General features: G+C 43.4%; 1 protein-coding gene across 2 annotated transcripts in view; it reads left to right on the forward strand.

Moving 5' to 3' along the window:
• LOC147678386 (uncharacterized) overlaps positions 1-18,683 on the forward strand; it is a 138,551-nt gene that overhangs the window by 93,361 nt on the left and 26,507 nt on the right. Inside the window, exon 6 of one of the 2 annotated variants that reach the window (XM_086945981.1) lies at positions 5,503-6,372. The exons of the other annotated variant lie outside the window; for it this stretch is intronic. Within the exon in view, the coding sequence (XP_086802107.1) occupies positions 5,503-6,248 (746 nt within the window). The 3' untranslated portion in view covers positions 6,249-6,372. Of the gene's footprint in view, positions 1-5,502; positions 6,373-18,683 lie in introns of those variants that run through there. 2 annotated transcript variants of the gene reach the window in all.

Here is an 18,683-nt window from a genome sequence, read left to right on the forward strand (position 1 = left end):
ACTGGTCGGTAACGGGAAAATCACCAACTTAAGCTACCTACATCCGGCCCTAAGTTTCTGCATGTAAAGGTCTTGAACATGTAGACAAGTGTTTTATTTTTGGTTGACGCAGAATTTGGTCACTTTACGTAGCAGCAGTAGGATGAAGTGCTCACACCCAGTCATGTAGATTTTTGCATCTATTTGCTTTACCCTTTAAATATTCGCTCCTTCTGTTTTAAATAATTAGCTGATACAGAAACTGCCTGTTGCCATAATCTGCTGTTTGTAATGTGCGAGTAAGTTACCAAAAGTGTTTTTTGGACGTCTAAAAATGCACTACTTCATATCCTGGCAGTTCAACCTTGTGAATTAGCTGCTCTAGACTGGAAATAGACAAAACGCCAAGCTCTATTTTATTTTGTCTCCTCTTCAAGTCTTTAATGCCACCTTGCGTGAAGAGACGTAAAATGGGCTAGTAAAGTGGCAGCATTTTATGGCACTGCTGGTTTTCAGTGTCTTAATGCAGTGTTTGTGCATCTGCCATTACTATCTAAATGCAAAATGTTGCTTATTTGTGTGTGTGTGTGTGGCTCTGTGTGTGTGTGTGTGGCTCTGTGTGTGTGTAGCTGTGTGTGTGGCTCTGTGTTTGTGTGTGTGGCTCTGTGTGTGTGTGGCTCTGTGTGTGTGTGGCTCTGTGTTTGTGTGTGGCTCAGTTTGCGTGGGAAATTTTCTTTTTCTTAGCCGTAGTATACAAATGTGAATCAGGTGCAAAATCTCAGGTTTTGCATTATCCGCTTTCTGCCGCAAGCGGACTAGAAAATGAGTTAATTGTACGCTGCATTTTTGCAGTGATCTATTGACTGTCACAAAATTACTGCCCAGGCATGCCAACTTGCAGATACATTTCACAATGGGGGAGGGGACTTGGGGGAAGGATCTTATAGGAGATGTGCCTATAAACGGACAAAATCATAAGCCAATTGCGTTTACGAGGCATGAGGGCACAAGGTCATGAAGAGGGGTCGGGACTCTGGGCTGAGATCTGACCCCCAACATCCCTCCCCCAAAACAAAAGCTTCTGAAGCTACCACTAATGCCCTGGGGAGTGTGTAAAAAAAAAATACCCATGAAGTGCCCACCCTCCAGGTATGAGCTGGAAACCCACATCCCACAACCCACACCTGCAGTGTGAGAGACAGCAGTGTGTATGAAAGACAGCAGTGTGAGAGACAGCATTGTGTGTAAGGAAGACAGCAGTGTGTGAGAAACAGCAGTGTGTGTGAGAGAGGCAGCAGTGTGAGAAACAGGAGTGTGTGTGTTCTAGGGAGAGACAGCAGTGTGAGAGAGACAGCAGTGTGAGAGACCTTTAATTTATGTTTTGGTTTTTGAAACATAAATAAAACGCATTGTTATTTGCAATGTCAATAGCTCAAACTCGCGTAAATACGCGACCTATTGCATTGCAAATGCAATAGGTCTCGCATTTGGGAGAGATTAAGCTATTGGCATTGTAAATGACAATGCCATTTATGTATCTGTATTCAAAACCAACACATAAATAAAAAGTTTGTCATTTACAATGCCAATAGCTCTAACTTTTGCAAAGGCGAGACCGTTGCATTCTAAATGCTTGTTTTACTTGGAGTCCATGAGTAACAATCTTTCCAATATAGCACATTAAGCTAAGTTTAGGACCTTATTGTTTTTCCCTCCTCAATTCTTCGTTATTTTAAGGTTGCTAAAAAGGGTTCCTTTGGGTGTAGCAATACAATCTTTTAAGTCTGACTCACAAATCACTGTGTTATCTTTATGGGGCGGACTCTGCACCTGGTTTGCATCACAAAGGTGATGCAATCCTGTTGCAGAGTGTTTTGAGACTTATTTTAAGTGCAAATCCTGAATTGTGCTGTACAGTAATCCTAAAGTAACACAACTTAGCACTATGTGCGAATTTGCGTCAAAGAGGCATACCGTGGGTGGTACATGGACATTCCAATGCACTCAACCATGGATTTTGAAGCTAATCCCAATCTATTCACTTTGGTAGAAAGGGATTGACATAAAAAAATGACACCTCCTTGAGGCAGCCGCAAAGTTGGAGAAAAGAGTTATTTTCACCAGACCTTTCCAACTTTGCATGTGTGCTGCACTGTATAGCACACTTACAATGTGATAAAGTGTTCAACTTTGTCCAAACATAGAAATTTGGGCTGGAAGCATAACTTTCCAGTCTAAAACCTAAGCTTGACATCACACAAACACCTTTGCACTATGGTACAAAGGTGTATGCATTGGCACACGTCAGCATAAAGTATGCCAGCACTAGAGGAGAGAGCAGCAGCACCATATTTTAGTCAATATGGTGCTGTTGTCTCTCTTTTTCACCTGCATCCTAGTATAGCGCTGCAATTTCCCTTTCTGTGCATCGTTACTCTTCCCCTTCCTTTCTCCACACCTAGTACTCTTAACATATAACGCCTACTAGTATAGATGACCTTTGACTCCTGCACCTCGTAGTCCTCTTTTTCTTAAGTAAAATTTCCTGTACATTGATTTACACACTTGCATGACTCTTTGTCTCTGTATAATATGTTTGCGATGTAAAACACTCTGACAGTCTTCATTAGGATGAGTAGTGCTATAACATGTAAGAGAGAGGAGTTAAGGAGAGATTAGAGCACCATTTGAGGTGGTAGTGAGGGAATATGTGGAGGTTGAGGTCATGAGGTGCGACAATAAAGATTGTTGCACTGGGTGTCACCAATGTCAAAGCCAGCCTTGACATAATGTGTTTTTGATCACTCTGTGGTTCAGAATGTAATGGATATATTAATTAGCACATGTGACAAGTTGTGCCTTTTTAATGGGGGGTAATATGAAGCTGTTCGTGCTTTCTTCATCGAAATCTGCTTTACCAGTATTTACCAGGCCTTTTTCCCCAGAAGGTATGGCTGATCTGTCTTATCAATTTAGCCAGGGGATGTGGACTTTCTTACTCCCAGTATGTACCAGGTGCTGTAAACTTTGTCAGCCCTTAGACTTATACCAGTACATAGGAACAATGGTCCCAGAGAGGAAATACAATATAAAATCACAACATAGATGCAAAATCAAGACAGAGACAAAAATGTATTTGGTGCTCTTAGTGTTTAATTCACACTGAGCATAGATCTGTTATTTGCTGATCACATATTTTATATGTACACAGTGTTGTCCCTAGGTGGGGAAAAGAGGAAAAGACAGGGTGGGGTGATTGTGAATCAGGTGAGGATAGGGTAGTGACTGCAAAAGAGTAGTGTGCATCAAAACAATATATCACTTGGAAAGTACGTAGCTTCTTCTTCGAGCACATCAATGACAATTTACACCCAAAAACCTTTGTAGTAGCCATGGTTTCAGACATTAACACAGTACTAAATCTCTGTTGTTCCCGCGCCCTTGCCCCTAAATAAAACTGTCTAATAAAAGAGATTAAAATTGATTCGACGCCCAATTCTTCTAGAATAAGCCACAATTTATTGTGCCTCACACAATCAAACACCAATGATATGTCGACAAAGGCCAAATACAGGGCCCTCTTTTTTGCTTTAGTATACTTATTCAATAAAATGTTTAAGTGTAGGCCCTGCTCAATTGTGGCTAGCTTTTTGCGAAAGCCAAACTGCAAGTCGCTTATCACCGATCGTTCCTCTGCCCAATCCTGGAGTCTGTTCAATGTAACCGAACCGACAATTTTCACGGTTGAATCTAACAACGATATTGGTCGGTAACAGGCTGGCTCGTTCCTGTCCCCCTTTTTAAATATTAGACTCATATCATGTTCCTCCCGAACTTACTGCAATAGCCAAATGTACCTCGTTTAACTCAAATACTAGTGCTATCCCATGGTCCCTTAACAATGTTCCATGGTCCTCCTCGGAGTCCCTTGGCAATATGTCACACTCTGCCTCAGTGCCTATAGTGTCATGTGGCTGTATGGGTGTTTCATCATACAATATCGAGAAGTGCTCTATCCATCTGTGTTCTGGGATAGCCACCTCAATAGTGGCTAGCTCCTCATCTATAAAAAAGGGTGCATTAACTGCCTTCCAAAATGCACTAGAATCTTTGGCAACGGATGCTTCACGGAGGGCTATCCAGGCCTGTACTTTCAGGCTATCTCTTCTAAGTTTTAGGGCAAGCTTATATTCTTTCCGTGCCTCTCTGATATTATCCCTATCTTTAACTTCTTTATGCAGGGTATGCTTAAGATTTCTATAGGCCCGATTACAATTTGGATCGAACCACCCCTTTTTCATATTACGCCTTTTCCTTCGGTTTACACTAATGGTAAGCGGCTTCTTGATGTAATCTGCGATATCAGAAAAACTATCAATAATTACCTTAGATGCAGTGTTTTCATCCAAGCATGCCATAATCGCATTGTGGCAATTTTTTACCACACCAACCATAAAATATGTGGGTACCACTTTCTCCCAGCTCAGGGTATAACCATTTTGACTAGATAAAGAAATATTTTCTAAAATAGAGCTTGGGCTGTTAACTTTACCTAGATTTCGTCTGAATAGCAAAATGCCCACACTCTGAGCAAAATGGTCACGCAATGCAATCTGATGCTGGCAGAAATCATCAACAATTGAACCATAACGATTGGAAACCAAGATAAAATCTATTGTGGAAAAAGTTCCACGTCCATTAAACGTAGGGCCAATAGGCACAGGGGGACTACCTAAAGTGTTGGCGAAACCCAGATCAAACTCAAATACTAATTCATTTAAACATTCACCATACATTGTATGTGGGAAATGTGAAAAAAAGGTCTCCCTGTCATATGTAATTCCGCAGTTCCCAGTATCCGAGTGTTGACAGACCGCAGTATTAAAATCCCCCCCTCGCCCCCCCTCCCAGACTACAATCAAATCTTTGCTCCCTGTCTCCTGCAGCTTATACAGCTGTCCACACATAGCCTTCACAACCCCTTCTAATAAACCGTGGGGAACATTGTTATAATAATTCACAAGTATTACTGGGCAATGTGTGTCTACCATTAATCTGATAATTTGGCTGTACACATATTAGTGAAAGTCTGTTTACAGTTGCCCTTTTGCAACACTTGGACTGTACAGATATTAGTGTAAACCTACTTTCCAATTGCCCTTTTGTAAAGTTACAAGTATGCAAAATTCTACTGTTCACATTCAAATGTTAACCTGCATGACCCTTTTGCCCTGCAATGAGTTATACAAAAACGTCAGCCCTTTTGTGGTGCTAAAGGTACATTGTTTAAAGTAAATATCATCTGTCAGCATTATATGAAGCACTTATGTGTTCATATATCGGTCGCTTATAATTCACTTTGCAATTGTTCTATGTTATCTTCTGCATGTAGCATGAAAATATCATATTTGCAGTTCTCATACCTTCTGTCGAACTGTGTAAATGAACAATATTGAGGTTTCCTTCTTTTGGTTGACCCTCATTCTGATCATTCTGATTTATCCTTTGTGACTCTCCCCCCAGGTATCATCCTTCACAGCCATGCCTACCGCTGTCCAGAGCAGTTCACTAACAAAACTGTTGTTGTCCTGGGCGCCGGCCGCTCTGGTATTGATATTGCCCTGGAGATCTGCACTGTGGCCAAGCAAGTGATCCTGAGTCACCGCAATGCACTGCTGAAGTGTCCTCTGCCCGCCAATCTTCAGCAAGCTCCTACTGTCCAGGGCTTTTCCCCAACTTGTGTCCACTTCCAAGATGGCTCCCTGCAGCAAGCTGATGTGTTCATCTTCTGCACGGGGTACAATTACCGCTTCCCATTCCTCATGCAGGAAACAGGACTGCAGGCTGGTGGTGTATCACTTCCCCCTCTTTTCAAACATCTCATCCACCCTAAGCTACCCAACCTCTTCTTCATCGGCCTCTGCACCGCTGTTTGTCCATTTATTCTCTTTCATTACCAGGTGCTATACTGTCTGGCGGTGCTGGCAGGGTCTTGCCTCCTTCCATCGCAGGAGGTCATGGCAGCTGAAGTGGACAAGGAGTACCAGTGCTACCTGGCCACCGGCAAACCACCCAAGTACTTTGTGAAGCTGGAGTCCTTGCAAGAGGGCTACTGCCGTCTCCTAGCTGAGGAGGCAAGAATCAAGCCTGTACCCCCAGTGATCTTTCAAGTTTATGAGGCCACCATTAAATTCCGTGCCACCGACCCAGTTAATTATAAAACTGTGAATCTCCACCTGCTGAGTGATGAGGACTGGGAGCTGGTGTAAGGGTGAGAAGCCTAAGGAGAGGGAATATTTCTGAGAGTGAAGTCCTGTATTATGTGAGGAGGGTCACTTTACAGTACAGCTGATGGCCATGGAAATGGGTCTCTCGGTGCTCAAATGGATAGAAATAGAGCTGCAATATGACATACGTACATACACTTGCGTCTTCGGGCTTTATTGGTTTGGGCCAATATGAAAATGCATATTGTGCACCATCAGAAACCTTGTGTTCGAGGCATATGAGCTGCAGATCGTACACTATGCATTAGATCGCCACCAGGTGTTGAGCTCGGATGATTGCAGGTTGTTGTCTTCTTGGAGAAGTCTTTGTAGTCACGATATAGGTGACTCCTCCCTTGGACAATACTGCGCATGGGCATCAGCTCCATCCTTAGATTGTTTTTTTCCGCCACTGGGTTCGAATGAAAGTTTCTCTGCTCCGGCTAGAAAAACTTTTCCAGCAACTTCGAAGCGCAAAACTTCCACAAACTTCAAGAAACTACCTTCGACATTGAAGACAAGGCTTTTCGATGACATAACTTCCATTCCGGTCATCGAAGTGGGCCATTAGGCCTAACGACGCCGTGCAGCCTACACCACATGGAAAGAACTCCGTTCAAGAAATGCCAGGCAAAATTCCCGCATAGCGATCATCACAAGGTTTGCAACCTCTGTCTATCACCGGATCACAACGAGTCGACCTGCACAGCTTGTGCGTCCTTCCGAACGAAGAAGACCATCCGGGATCGGAGGGCCTGTCGACACGAGATGAGGAGATCAGCCCCAGCACCGGAGAATATCTTCGATGACGAGGTTCCGCTCGTTCCAGAAGAAGATGATTCGCCGGATCTCCAGATCATATCAGAGGCAGAGGACTCGGACGACTCGATTCCATCACGTCAACCCGTGAGTACCTCTGCCCCTGCACCCCATACACTGCCCAAGACAAAGGCGAAGGTCAGCACTCCGCCCAAGGGGCCCAGTCGAGACCAAGCGCTCCCTCTTAAAGCCCAGACTTCGAGCTCGGCTCCGAGGAAGACAACTACGCCTTCAGGTGCTTCGGCACCGAGCAAACCACACTTGCCGATCCCACCACCTCCAACGGCACAGAGGCCAAAAGACTCTTCGGCACCGAAGCCAAAAGACTCTTCGGCACCGAAACCGAAAGATTCATCGATGCCGAAAGTGAAAAACCCTTTGGTACCAAAATCAAAAGATCCTTCGGCACCGCAGACTAAAGTAGTACCGAAAGAAGCTTCGGCTCTGAAGCCGCCGACTTTCAAAGATAAAGATGGAAAGCAGCTTCCACTTCGAAGACTGCCGCTCCGGTGACAACACCCGCAAGGCCGAATCCCGAGGTTCCGACGCCCTCGGACACGCCTGTCAAGCCGAAAGCAACACTTTCGGCACCAAGAACTTTGCCACAGGACACTGTAACACCTCCCAAGGCAAAACGACAAAAACAACCTCTGTCGGAACCGAAAAAATCGACGCCGAAGAAGGTTGTAGAGGAAGAAGAGGAAGAATTGTTCAGACCAGATCCTAAACAAAAGAGGATCTACATAAACCCAAAGACTGGACATGTGGGTGCTATTCCTCATAAGAAGAGACCAGCAGAAACACCACCTACACCTGTGGTTCCTGCCAAAAAGAAGGGCTGTGCAACTTCCCCTATGCACCCTCCCTCTCCTGTATCTCCTTCCTCTCCTATCCCTCTTTACATTTCACCTCAAATCTCTCCTGTAGCCTCTCCTGCATCCTCACATTCACCACAAACTGATGAGGAGTATGACTTAGGTGGCGGGGAGGATCCGAATGCAGACCCAAATACATATCCTTTAGATGAGGATGTCTATACTTTTCCACCTCATAATGTGCCTGATATCCCGGATCCACAGTTATACCCATCAAAGCCCTCTCCTACAGAGGACAGCATTGGCTTTAATCACCTCTTACACAGAGCTGCTATCAACCACAATGTTACAATGCACTCTGATGACATTGAGGAGGATTTTCTGTTAGATACATTTGAGCCATCACACAGATCCACTCACATTCTTCCCATGATTAAAGGAGTCATTAAGCGCGCCCCAGAAATATTCAAAGATCCTGTACGTGCTAGGGTACTGAATCCAAGGATAGAAAAGAAATATAGGCCTGCACCCTCTGACCCAACCTATATTAAGGGACATCCTCCTCTAGACTCCTTGGCGGTGTCCAATGCAAGGAAAAGAGCGAATTCACAGACTTCTGGTGAAACGCCCCCACCTGACAAGGAATCCAAAGTTATTGATCCGACCGGTAAAAGGATTGCTGCACAAGCTACAAATATATGGCGCATTGCGAATACACAAGCCCTTCTCTCACGTTATGACAGGGCTCATTACGACAAATTAGAGACACTAATACAGCACCTTACAGATCAGTATAAAGATCAGGCAACTGAGCTCATTCAAGAAGGAAAATTAATCTCAAATGCCTCAATAAAATGTGCACTAGATGTCGCAGACACAGCTGCTAGAGCTGTAAATACTAGCGTGATACTCAGGAGACATGCATGGCTGCGCATTTCCAGGTTCAAACAAGAGGTGCAAACCACAATTTTGAACCAGCCTTTTAACCAAAACCAGTTATTTGGTCCAGAAGTAGACACTACACTGGAGAAAATGAAAAAAGACACGGATACGGCAAAGTCAATGGCTGCTCTACAGTCCACACAGACTAGAGGTTCTTTTCGTTGCTCCTTTTATAGAGGAGGCTTCAAGCAGACTGAAGCAGACACAGCAACATCTTTCAAGACAAAAACACAAACATCCTCTAACAAAGGATATTTTAGAGGAGGATACAGGGGCAATAATAACAAGGGAAGAGGACGCTGTAACAACAGCAATCACTCCTCCTCCACAACAGTGACTTCCCTCTGCTCCCCCAACAGCATTCCACTCCTGTGGGGGGCAGATTAACACAGTTCTTGCCTGTCTGGAACTCCATCACAACAGACAGGTGGGTGAGACAGATTATCCAACATGGCTACTGCTCAGAACTTACAGCAACCCCCCCAAACATACCACCCAGTCAGCGTCCTATGTCTACAGATCACCTGACTCTGCTTCAACAGGAAGTTCTAGCACTTCTACAAAAAGATGCTATTCAACTAGTCCCATTAGAGGAACAGGGGACAGGGGTTTACTCACTGTATTTTCTGATTCCCAAAAAGGACAGGACACTGAGATCAATTCTCGACCTCAGGCCCCTCAACCATTACATTCAATCAGATCATTTTCATATGATCACTCTGCAACAAGTGCTTCCACTACTGCAACAAGGCGATTTCCTTTCAACGCTAAACCTAAAGGACGCCTATTTTCACATCCCAATACATCCTGCTCACAGGAAGTACCTACGGTTTGTAATACAAGGGCAGCACTATCAGTTCAAAGTCATTCCATTTGGTGTCACAACAGCTCCACGGGTGTTCACAAAGTAGTTAGCAGTAGTAGCAGCACATCTCAGAAGACAACAGATACACGTCTTCCCTTACCTGGACGTTTGGCTCATAAAAGCCAAATCATTCCACCAATGTGTACAACACACTCAGCTGACAATGCAACTGTTGCACTACTTAGGGTTTACGATCAACTACACAAAGTCGCACCTAGAGTATTTGCACGTGCATCAGTGTCTAGGAGCTACCATAAACACATCTACAGCTCTAGCGTATCCCAGTCCAGCCAGGATACAGAGCATTCAAGCCTTACTCTCAACCTTTCAACACCAACAGTCTCTCCAAACAAAAGTGTTCACGAGATTAATAGGCATGATGGCATCTTGCATCTTCATAGTGCCACATGCAAGACTGTAAATGCATCCATTACAGGAATGTCTGGCACAACAGTGGAATCAGGCCCAAGGTCAGCTCACAGACCTGGTGTTGATAGACAGCCGTACGCATTGCTCTCTGCAATGGTGTAACACCAAAAACTTGACAAGAGGACGGCCGTTCCTCGAGCCTGTTCCACAAATAGTGCTCACAACAGACAAATCCCTCACAGGATGGGGAACCCATCTCTTACACCACACTACTCAAGGTCGATGGAACAACCAACAAACGCTGTTGCATATCAACCATCTAGAGCTGCTAGCGATATTCTTAGCAATCAAAACTTTTCAACTTCAAGTACAAAACAAAGCTGTCTTAATCCGGACGGACAATATGACAGCAATGTACTATATACAAAAACAGGGGGGGACACTCTCTGCAACTGTCCCAGCTTGCACAGAACATTTGGAGATGGGCCGTTCCTCAAAACATATATCTGTTAGCGGAACACCTTCCAGGAGTTCACAATCAGATAGCGGATCTGTTAAGTCGGCAGTCACAACAGATTCACGAATGGGAACTACATCCACAAGTTCTTCAACCATTCTTCCAACAGTGGGGGCATCCACACATAGACCTGTTTGCCACCCACAAAAATACAAAATGCCCAACCTTCGCCGCCAGGTTCCCACACCCAAGGTCAGAGGGCAATGCAATATGGATAAACTGGTCAGGCAGATTTGTGTACGTTTTTCCGCCTCTCCCCCTTATTCCACTAGTGGTGCGCCAGCTCAAACAACAGTCTCTCAAGCTCATTCTAATAGCTCCCACATGGGCACACCAGCCGTGGTTCACCACACTACTAGATCTCTCTTTGGTTCCACATAAAAAGTTACAGCTCACACCCTCGATTTTAGCACAGAACCATGGAGAAATCAGACACCCAGACCCGAACAATTGAATTTGGCGATCTGGCTCCTGAAGTCTTAGAGTTTGGTTATCTTAACCTACCACCAGACTGCATGAATTTCCTTAAAGAGGCGAGGAAACCCACTACTAGAGCGGGTTATGCCGCCAAATGGAAAAGATTTGCAATATATTGCAAACATAATCACATTGATCCACTGAATGCTTCCATCCAAAATATCATTTGTTACCTTTTACATCTACAAAGGTCTAATTGGGCATACTCTTCGATATGCCTACATCTTGCAGCAATTGCAGCCTATTTACAAAACAGACAATACTTGTCTCTTTTTAGGATACCTGCAATCAAAGCATTTATGGAAGGATTAAAAAGAATAATCCCTCCCAGGCTGCCACCTTCTCCAGTATGGAACCTAAATTTGGTCCTTACGAGTCTCATGGGACCCCCTTTTGAGCCTCTGCATAAATGTGAACTGCAATTTCTCACATGGAAAACTGCTTTCCTTGTTGCCATCACCTCTCTCAGAAGAGTAAGTGAAATACAATTGTTCACTATACAAGAACCATTCTTTCAAATACATGCTAATAAAGTGGTTCTGAGGTCTAATCCAAAATTTCTCCCAAAGGTTATCACACCTTTTCATTTAAAACAATCTGTAGAGTTACCTGTGTTTTTCCAAAACCCAGACTCGGTAGCAGAAAGGGCCTTACACACGCTAGATGTTAAAAGAGCTCTTCTATACTACATAGATAGAACCAAATCCTTTAGAAAGACAAAACAATTGTTTGTATCTTCTCTCCTCCACACACAAGCAATCCTATCTCCAAGGGTGGGATTGCCAGGTGGATTGTTAAGTGCATACAGATATACTATCAAACAGCTAAACGCACGCTAACAGTTCCTCCTAGAGCACACTCCGCTCGCAAGCTAGGAGCCTCTAAGGCAGCAACATTGTCTACATCACACAACTTCAGTAAACACTATTGTGTTGTTGTGCAAGCCAAACTGCAAGCTGCAGTAGGCCAGTCTGTCCTTAGAACATCATTTCAGACTACTGTAATGGATACAGGCGAGAAACTGCTGCACAATCGATGCATAGTGTACGATCTGCAGCTCATATGCCTCGAACGGAAAATGCTACTTACCAGTATGCATCTGTTCTTGGCATGTAGAGCTGCAGAGTCGTACACGCCCTCCCGCCTCCCCGGACCTGTATCCATTCCAGTTCTCATCTTACTTAGATGCACACGCATGGACATCCTTTTTTTCTTACTGTATCTTTACTAACTCCATAATTTCCCATCATGGCGAAAAACAATCTAAGGATGGAGCCGATGCCCATGTGCAGTATTGTCCAAGGGAGGAGTCACCTATATCGTGACTACAAAGACTTCTCCACGAAGACAACAACCTGCAATCATCCGAGCCCAACACCAGGTGGCGATCTAATGCATAGTGTACGACTCTGCAGCTCTACATGCCAAGAACAGATGCATACTGGTAAGTAGCATTTTCCTTGCAAAGCCTTTAACTTGGAACCTTTGTGATATGACTTTCATACTTCAATATACATAACCTGCTTTTCTTATTAATTATGATGACTCTATCCTATCAGATAATCTAAAGCTAAAACCCCTTCGCAGGAAACAGACGCTGTTGTCCTGAAGAATGTATGAGGAAATGTGCCTCTTTAATAGATTAAGATTGCCAACAAATCAAATAGCATAGTCACTTAGATAGGCCTTCTCAAGACTAATAGTACAGTAGAAACCCTGAAGGTTTATTGAAAGATTTAATTTCATTACAGAAGGCAACATATGGTTTGTCTCAAAATCAGGCAAAATTCATATGAAACTATATTCAGGGAGTTAGCATAAGGCTCAGACACAGCTACCATTAAACGTAGCATGAGACCGAAGGTCTCCCTCAAGTAGATTTTGTAAATTATTGTAAGTCCAGAGAATACAACAAATCAGTTTGAGTCTGCTTTCTAAGAATAAGGTAAAGCCACACTGGCTCGCCTCCAAAATGAACCTCTTTTGTAGCACAATACCAGTATTGGGTGGAACTTGCGGAGTTTCACTTCCCAAAATTACATGAAATTACATGAAACTATATGAGATGGTTGTGAGTGGTTGCAATTTGGCCCGTCACGCTTTAGGGCTGGGAGCTTGTTCCGTGCTGTGAAATCAGCACAAATTGGAGCACGCGGTGCGCCAGAGGGTGGTGTTTCTTTTACTGCTCGAATCGATTTTCTACTCGAGCGGCAGCTTTCTTAACACGGACCTTCGCGACCGCCCGTCTTGAGAAATCTCACCGGAGGCTTTTCAGCTCCCGAAAATCATGCTAGGGAATGCAAATACCCGCGCACCAACTTAATGTTGGGTACCTGTGAGCGCAAAAAACTCCACCGCATGTCCCATGCAGAATGCAGAAGGAGCAAAACTCAGAAAGCTCTGCTGGTGGAGTCGAATTTTTAACCCATCCCTACAAAATACACTGTAAAATCATACAGTCAGCATGAGGTGAACAAGTGATGCATAGGTTCAGCAAATCACAATATAGAATAAAATTAAACAATACCTAATATCCAGATTCTAGACATGGTAATAGGAGAATCGCAACTCTCCCAAACTCTTGATAATTTCATCGGTGTGTGCCTTAATATTTTCCAGTTTGAAGTTACCTCGCTTCTTTTTTTTCTGTCTCCTGCACTTTTACACCCACAATTTAGACCATTCCTAAAACAAACTACTTATAAAAAGGTAATTTAAAAGAATGAGACTGATTATACAAAGAAGAAGAATTGTTACTGGGGTTAGGGCTTTCTGAAGCATGCTCCCACAGACATCACCAAACCATTCACCAACATTAGTAATCCCTTTTCCATTCTCGCTAAACTCTAAGCTGGTTGTCGCCCTCAAACCATACACTTCAAGAACTTTTGCCACTTCTTTACTTGGTTCACATTTTTGTCTAGAACAGCTTCATTCTCTAGTTCACCTGCAAGCGGGTTTCCTTTGGGGGATTTTGAAAATCGAATTTTCAGTTTCACTCCTTAAGTTTGAGTTCTTTGATTTTCTCTTTGTTCTTGATCTTGAGTTAGTTCTTGGTTTTGATCTTCGCACCCCTCAAGTCCCCCCGCACCCCTTGGCATACCCAATCATGGAAATCAAGTTTGACACTGTGTCAGTAGTTGTTTTCACCACTTCTTCGTTGAAAGGGTGACCACCTGACATGGAGGCAGTGAGTGTAAATATGACGTAGGATCAAAATTCAGGACTAAAATTTAGAACTAAAAATCAGGCGTAAATGTTAGTTTTATGGACACATCTGAGTAGGTCAAGCAGAATTATAAATGAAAGTAAATAGGCAACTTAAACAAGTAGGAGACCTTTTTTAAAGATTAAAAAAATAGCAAACGCGCACAGTGAGCAACGTTTGACAGCTAACACAAAGGATACTTGTCACCATTGCTTTGAAACTAGCTCTGGTGTTTCTCACATCCCATCCTGTTATCTATATGGATAGCAGCAGTTTCTTTATACCAGAACATCAAGCCTAACCCCCTTCACCTCCGGCTAATACAGCAATACTGTTCATGTAACACAGAGGCATGGCAGAAAAGTTAATAATACATTGTTAAAACTGAGGACAGTATGCTTTAAAAGTTTGTTCTGATTGACTTTCCAGGAAATAGCCATACTGCTCAAATGACGCTTTTCCTTATACATACTACTAACACAACACAGACTGATAGGCTGATTTGTTTCCACATGTGACATCCTATGTACAAACTGTGCTCTATACGGAGCATATATACCCAGTGCCCCTCACCAGCCCCTGTCATAAGCCTTCCTCGAAAGATCAAGGAAACCCTGGTGCAATCTGCCAGGTGTATATTGGTTATGGGCGTAGACTTTAAATGTGTTATAGGTCAGTCATTTGCCAGTTCACACAGCCATACTTGAATACATAGAAGTACCTCTCCTCTTGCGGACTTTGCAATATCCATGGATCTGAGTGATACTTTGCATCTTTCACACCCTAATTAACATTATTTTATGTTTTACTCTGGGGCTAGCTCATCCATTTTTGGGATACAGTACTTTCTAATGATACTCCCCATCCTTGGGAGCTTCATGAATACACATATTCTTGCCAAAGGCCTGTCGAATCATTTCCCACTGGCCCTCATGCTTAGCCTTGGTGGGCAGAGGGACCAGACCGGGGGAGACTTATTGGATGATGCCGGACTAACACTAAACGTTTGGCTCAGCTAGTAGCAGACATTGCCACTCGGCCACAAAGCCTCTGGTGGAATGGTTATGCCAACTTGCTCAAATTTTAACTTTGACTGGACTGGATATGTGGACAGTTTCCATCTATACAGGTGATCTACTTTTTTCAGGCTTCATGGTTAATACGGCTAAATCAGTGGTCTACCCAATCAGCAGAGAAACAACGGATGTCTGGCATGAAGGTTACGACCAATGGTTTTACAAGCCTGGGCATATATGCATCATGAGGCAAGAAGACTGAGTGGGATAGAGACTTGCCTTTGCTGCAGGACTGTCTCCTGCAAGACTCCCTGTACTGGTCATAGTGTGGCTATCCTTGATGGGGCAAGCCCCCATAATCAAAATGGTTTCACTCCCTCAGTAACTGTAGCAAGTACTCAGTTATGCCTAGTGCTTCAACTTAACTTCTTTATTTGACTCAATGCCATGTAGAGAATATAAATGCAGCATGTGCATAATCCCAGGTTATCCATTAGTAAATGAAGTACATCTTAATATGATTTAGACTTGGATATGGCTGACATGTATCATATCACTCACCCCAAATAGTGTTTGTCAATGACTGGATAAGCAGCCCCACCCTAGACCCCACTGGTGGTCCATAGATGATTTTCATTCTCTGCACCTTTTATGCAGGGGAAGTAAAGGTAACCTACTGTATTTGATGCTTATATGAAGTCCGATTTTATATATATATATATATATATATATATATATATATATATATATATATATATATATATATATATATTCCCAGTACGTGTGCTCAGCACTTGAAGATGCACATGCGAAGACTGCAATCTATTATTTCAGGCAATCGTAGCACTTCAACCTCTTGAGTTTTCGCCTGACGCGTTTCTGATGATACCTTATTCATAGGCTCACTCCACAATGTGCATATCAGCTGACACTTTATTTAAATGCTCCAATGACCTTGTTACTTGCTTGCCCCAACGCTTGCTAGGACTTGTAGTGACATGCCGCTGCCTCCTACCCAATTGGGATGAGGTAAGTAAATGTTCCTTCAGCACAGAATGCGCCGTGATGTGCCACTTTCTGCCCATCTCAAATTCAGTCTCGCCACAAGCAGCAACGCCATGGTTTGCGCGCCGTGGCCCCCTTTGGCAATCCTGGGGTGGTGCTTTCCTCCTACGCCTAGAGCGAGGCGTGACAATATTCCCAGTACATGTGCTCAGCACTTGAGGATGCCCACGCGAAGACCGCAATCTATTATTTCAGGCAATCGTAGCACTTCAACCTCTTGAGTTTTTGCCTGGCGCGTTTCGGATGATACCTTATTCATAGGCTCACTCCGCAATTTGCATATTAGCTGACACTTTATTTAAATGCTCCAATGAGCTTGTTACTTACTTGCCCCAACGCTTGCTGGGACTTTTAGTGACATGCCGCTGCCTCCTACCCAAATGGGATTAGGTAAGTAAATGTTCCTTCAGCGCAGAATGCGCCGTGATGTGCCACTTTCTGCCCATCTCAAATTCAGTCTCGCCACGAGCAGCAACGCCATGGTGTGCGCGCCGTGGCCCCCTTTGGGAATCCTGTGGTGGTGCTTTCCTCCTACGCCTATATATATATATATATATCTGTGGATATTTTGCGCGCCAACCCTGGGCGTGCTGGAGGGACCCTTCTCGCTTGTGGCCTCAGCAACAAGGGTAAAGGCTGTGCTTTCGTGCAGTCACTGTGGCGTTTAACCAAGGTATTGGAATGCTGTGGCCCCCGCATCCAGGAACTGCTGAGTTTCGCTGCTAATTGTAGTCCGTGACTGCACGGAAGGATAAGGCTCACTGCAGTCTAATCCATTAATTGCCTTGCTTGGTTTCCACCAATGGAAGCCAAATGGATAATTTAAAAGAGTGGTGGTGACATTTTATAGTGTATATGCATCTGAAGAAGACATTTTATTGAAACGCGTCATGCCTGCTGTGTGGAAATAAAGGTGTTCTTCCTAGTCCCCTGTTTTGTCCCTTCGGTTTCTTTTGGAATGGTGAGAAACCCTTCCGTGGATATATATATATATATATATATATATATCTTTCCGCCACTTGGCCTCAGGGAGAGCACGCTGTCTCACAGCGGGTGCAGGTTTATAAGACAGGCCAGTCCTCGCAAATATTTTTAACCCAATTTCTTCTTCACATTGAAGAAAACCGCACACCAAGGTCAGCAATATTTGTTTTTTATTCTTTCAGTAGCAGTGCAAATTTCCTCACCCAACCACCACCAACGCGTTTCAACCCTCACGGGTCTTGCTCGCGGCATGTGAGTCCTTTCTTTGTGTTACAATTTATAGTTCCCCATATTAGCCTATTAGGAGGCATTATTGTGCTTGTAGTTCAGTTCATTTATTTCACCATTAACAAGTTTGTTTTTTCAGATTTGGTTTTAATGGCGAAAGTTCTCGGGTATTATTATTATTTTGACTAAGTGTCAAAAATTGCCAGCTGTAATGATTTCGAGTTATGGAGCTTTATTCTTGATGTCTCGATCACAAGGTTTTTGGTAGCATTTTTATATCTCAGTGTCGTTGGTGTCGCTGTCATTTTCTTTCTATGTTTGTTTGTTATATGTTGCGTTTGTTCAGTGCCTGTTGATTAGTATCTCTCGGCATTGTCCAGTTCAGGTTAATGCGCAGTAAATGGCTTAGTGCCCGACAAAGTATGATGTTGATGTTGGTTGTTGCTCTCCACCTCACGATCAATTTGGTTAGCCAAAATGTACATGTAGGTCCTCATCTGCGTTCAAACCATGGGGAATTTTAGTTTTGAATCTCACAATCATTTTCGATTCGAGTTTCCGTAGATTGAGAGTCCTGTCACCCCCTCTTTCATTTTTTGGGATGGTCACTAATCCAAAATATCTGATATCCTTCCACGATTTCTCTGTATGGCTTTTGAGATGTTTGGCAATGGCGTAATTCATATCATTATTGTGAATCGCTCTTAGATGCTCAAGGATACGTTTCTTTAAGGGACAGATCGTTCTCCCTATATAACGGAGTCCACAGTGGTATTCGATGACATATACCACGTATGTTGTTTCACATGTTATTTTGTTTTTCAAGTCCGGGTCTTTTTGTAGGACATGCCAGTATTTTTTCAGGATTGTCACAATCTGATAATTCTCTTTGCTATAGGTTAGAATGAGTCTGATTTTATTGTCTTCAGTCTTTTTACCTTTTTTCTGTAATGTATTTATTCTGGGCAATTTCCGAGCTTTTTCCTGCCCTATTCTTACATCCTGGATGTTATATCCTCTTTGTAGGAATCTTTGTTCAGTTTCATGGAAAGTCTTATCCATCATATCTTCATCAGAGCAGTTGCGTTTCATTCTTATAAATTCGCCATAAGGAATGCTACTTTTAAGTTGTT

Source organism: Lissotriton vulgaris, chromosome 12 (genome assembly GCF_964263255.1).
Source record: "Lissotriton vulgaris chromosome 12, aLisVul1.2, whole genome shotgun sequence".
Classification (NCBI taxonomy): domain Eukaryota; kingdom Metazoa; phylum Chordata; class Amphibia; order Caudata; family Salamandridae; genus Lissotriton; species Lissotriton vulgaris.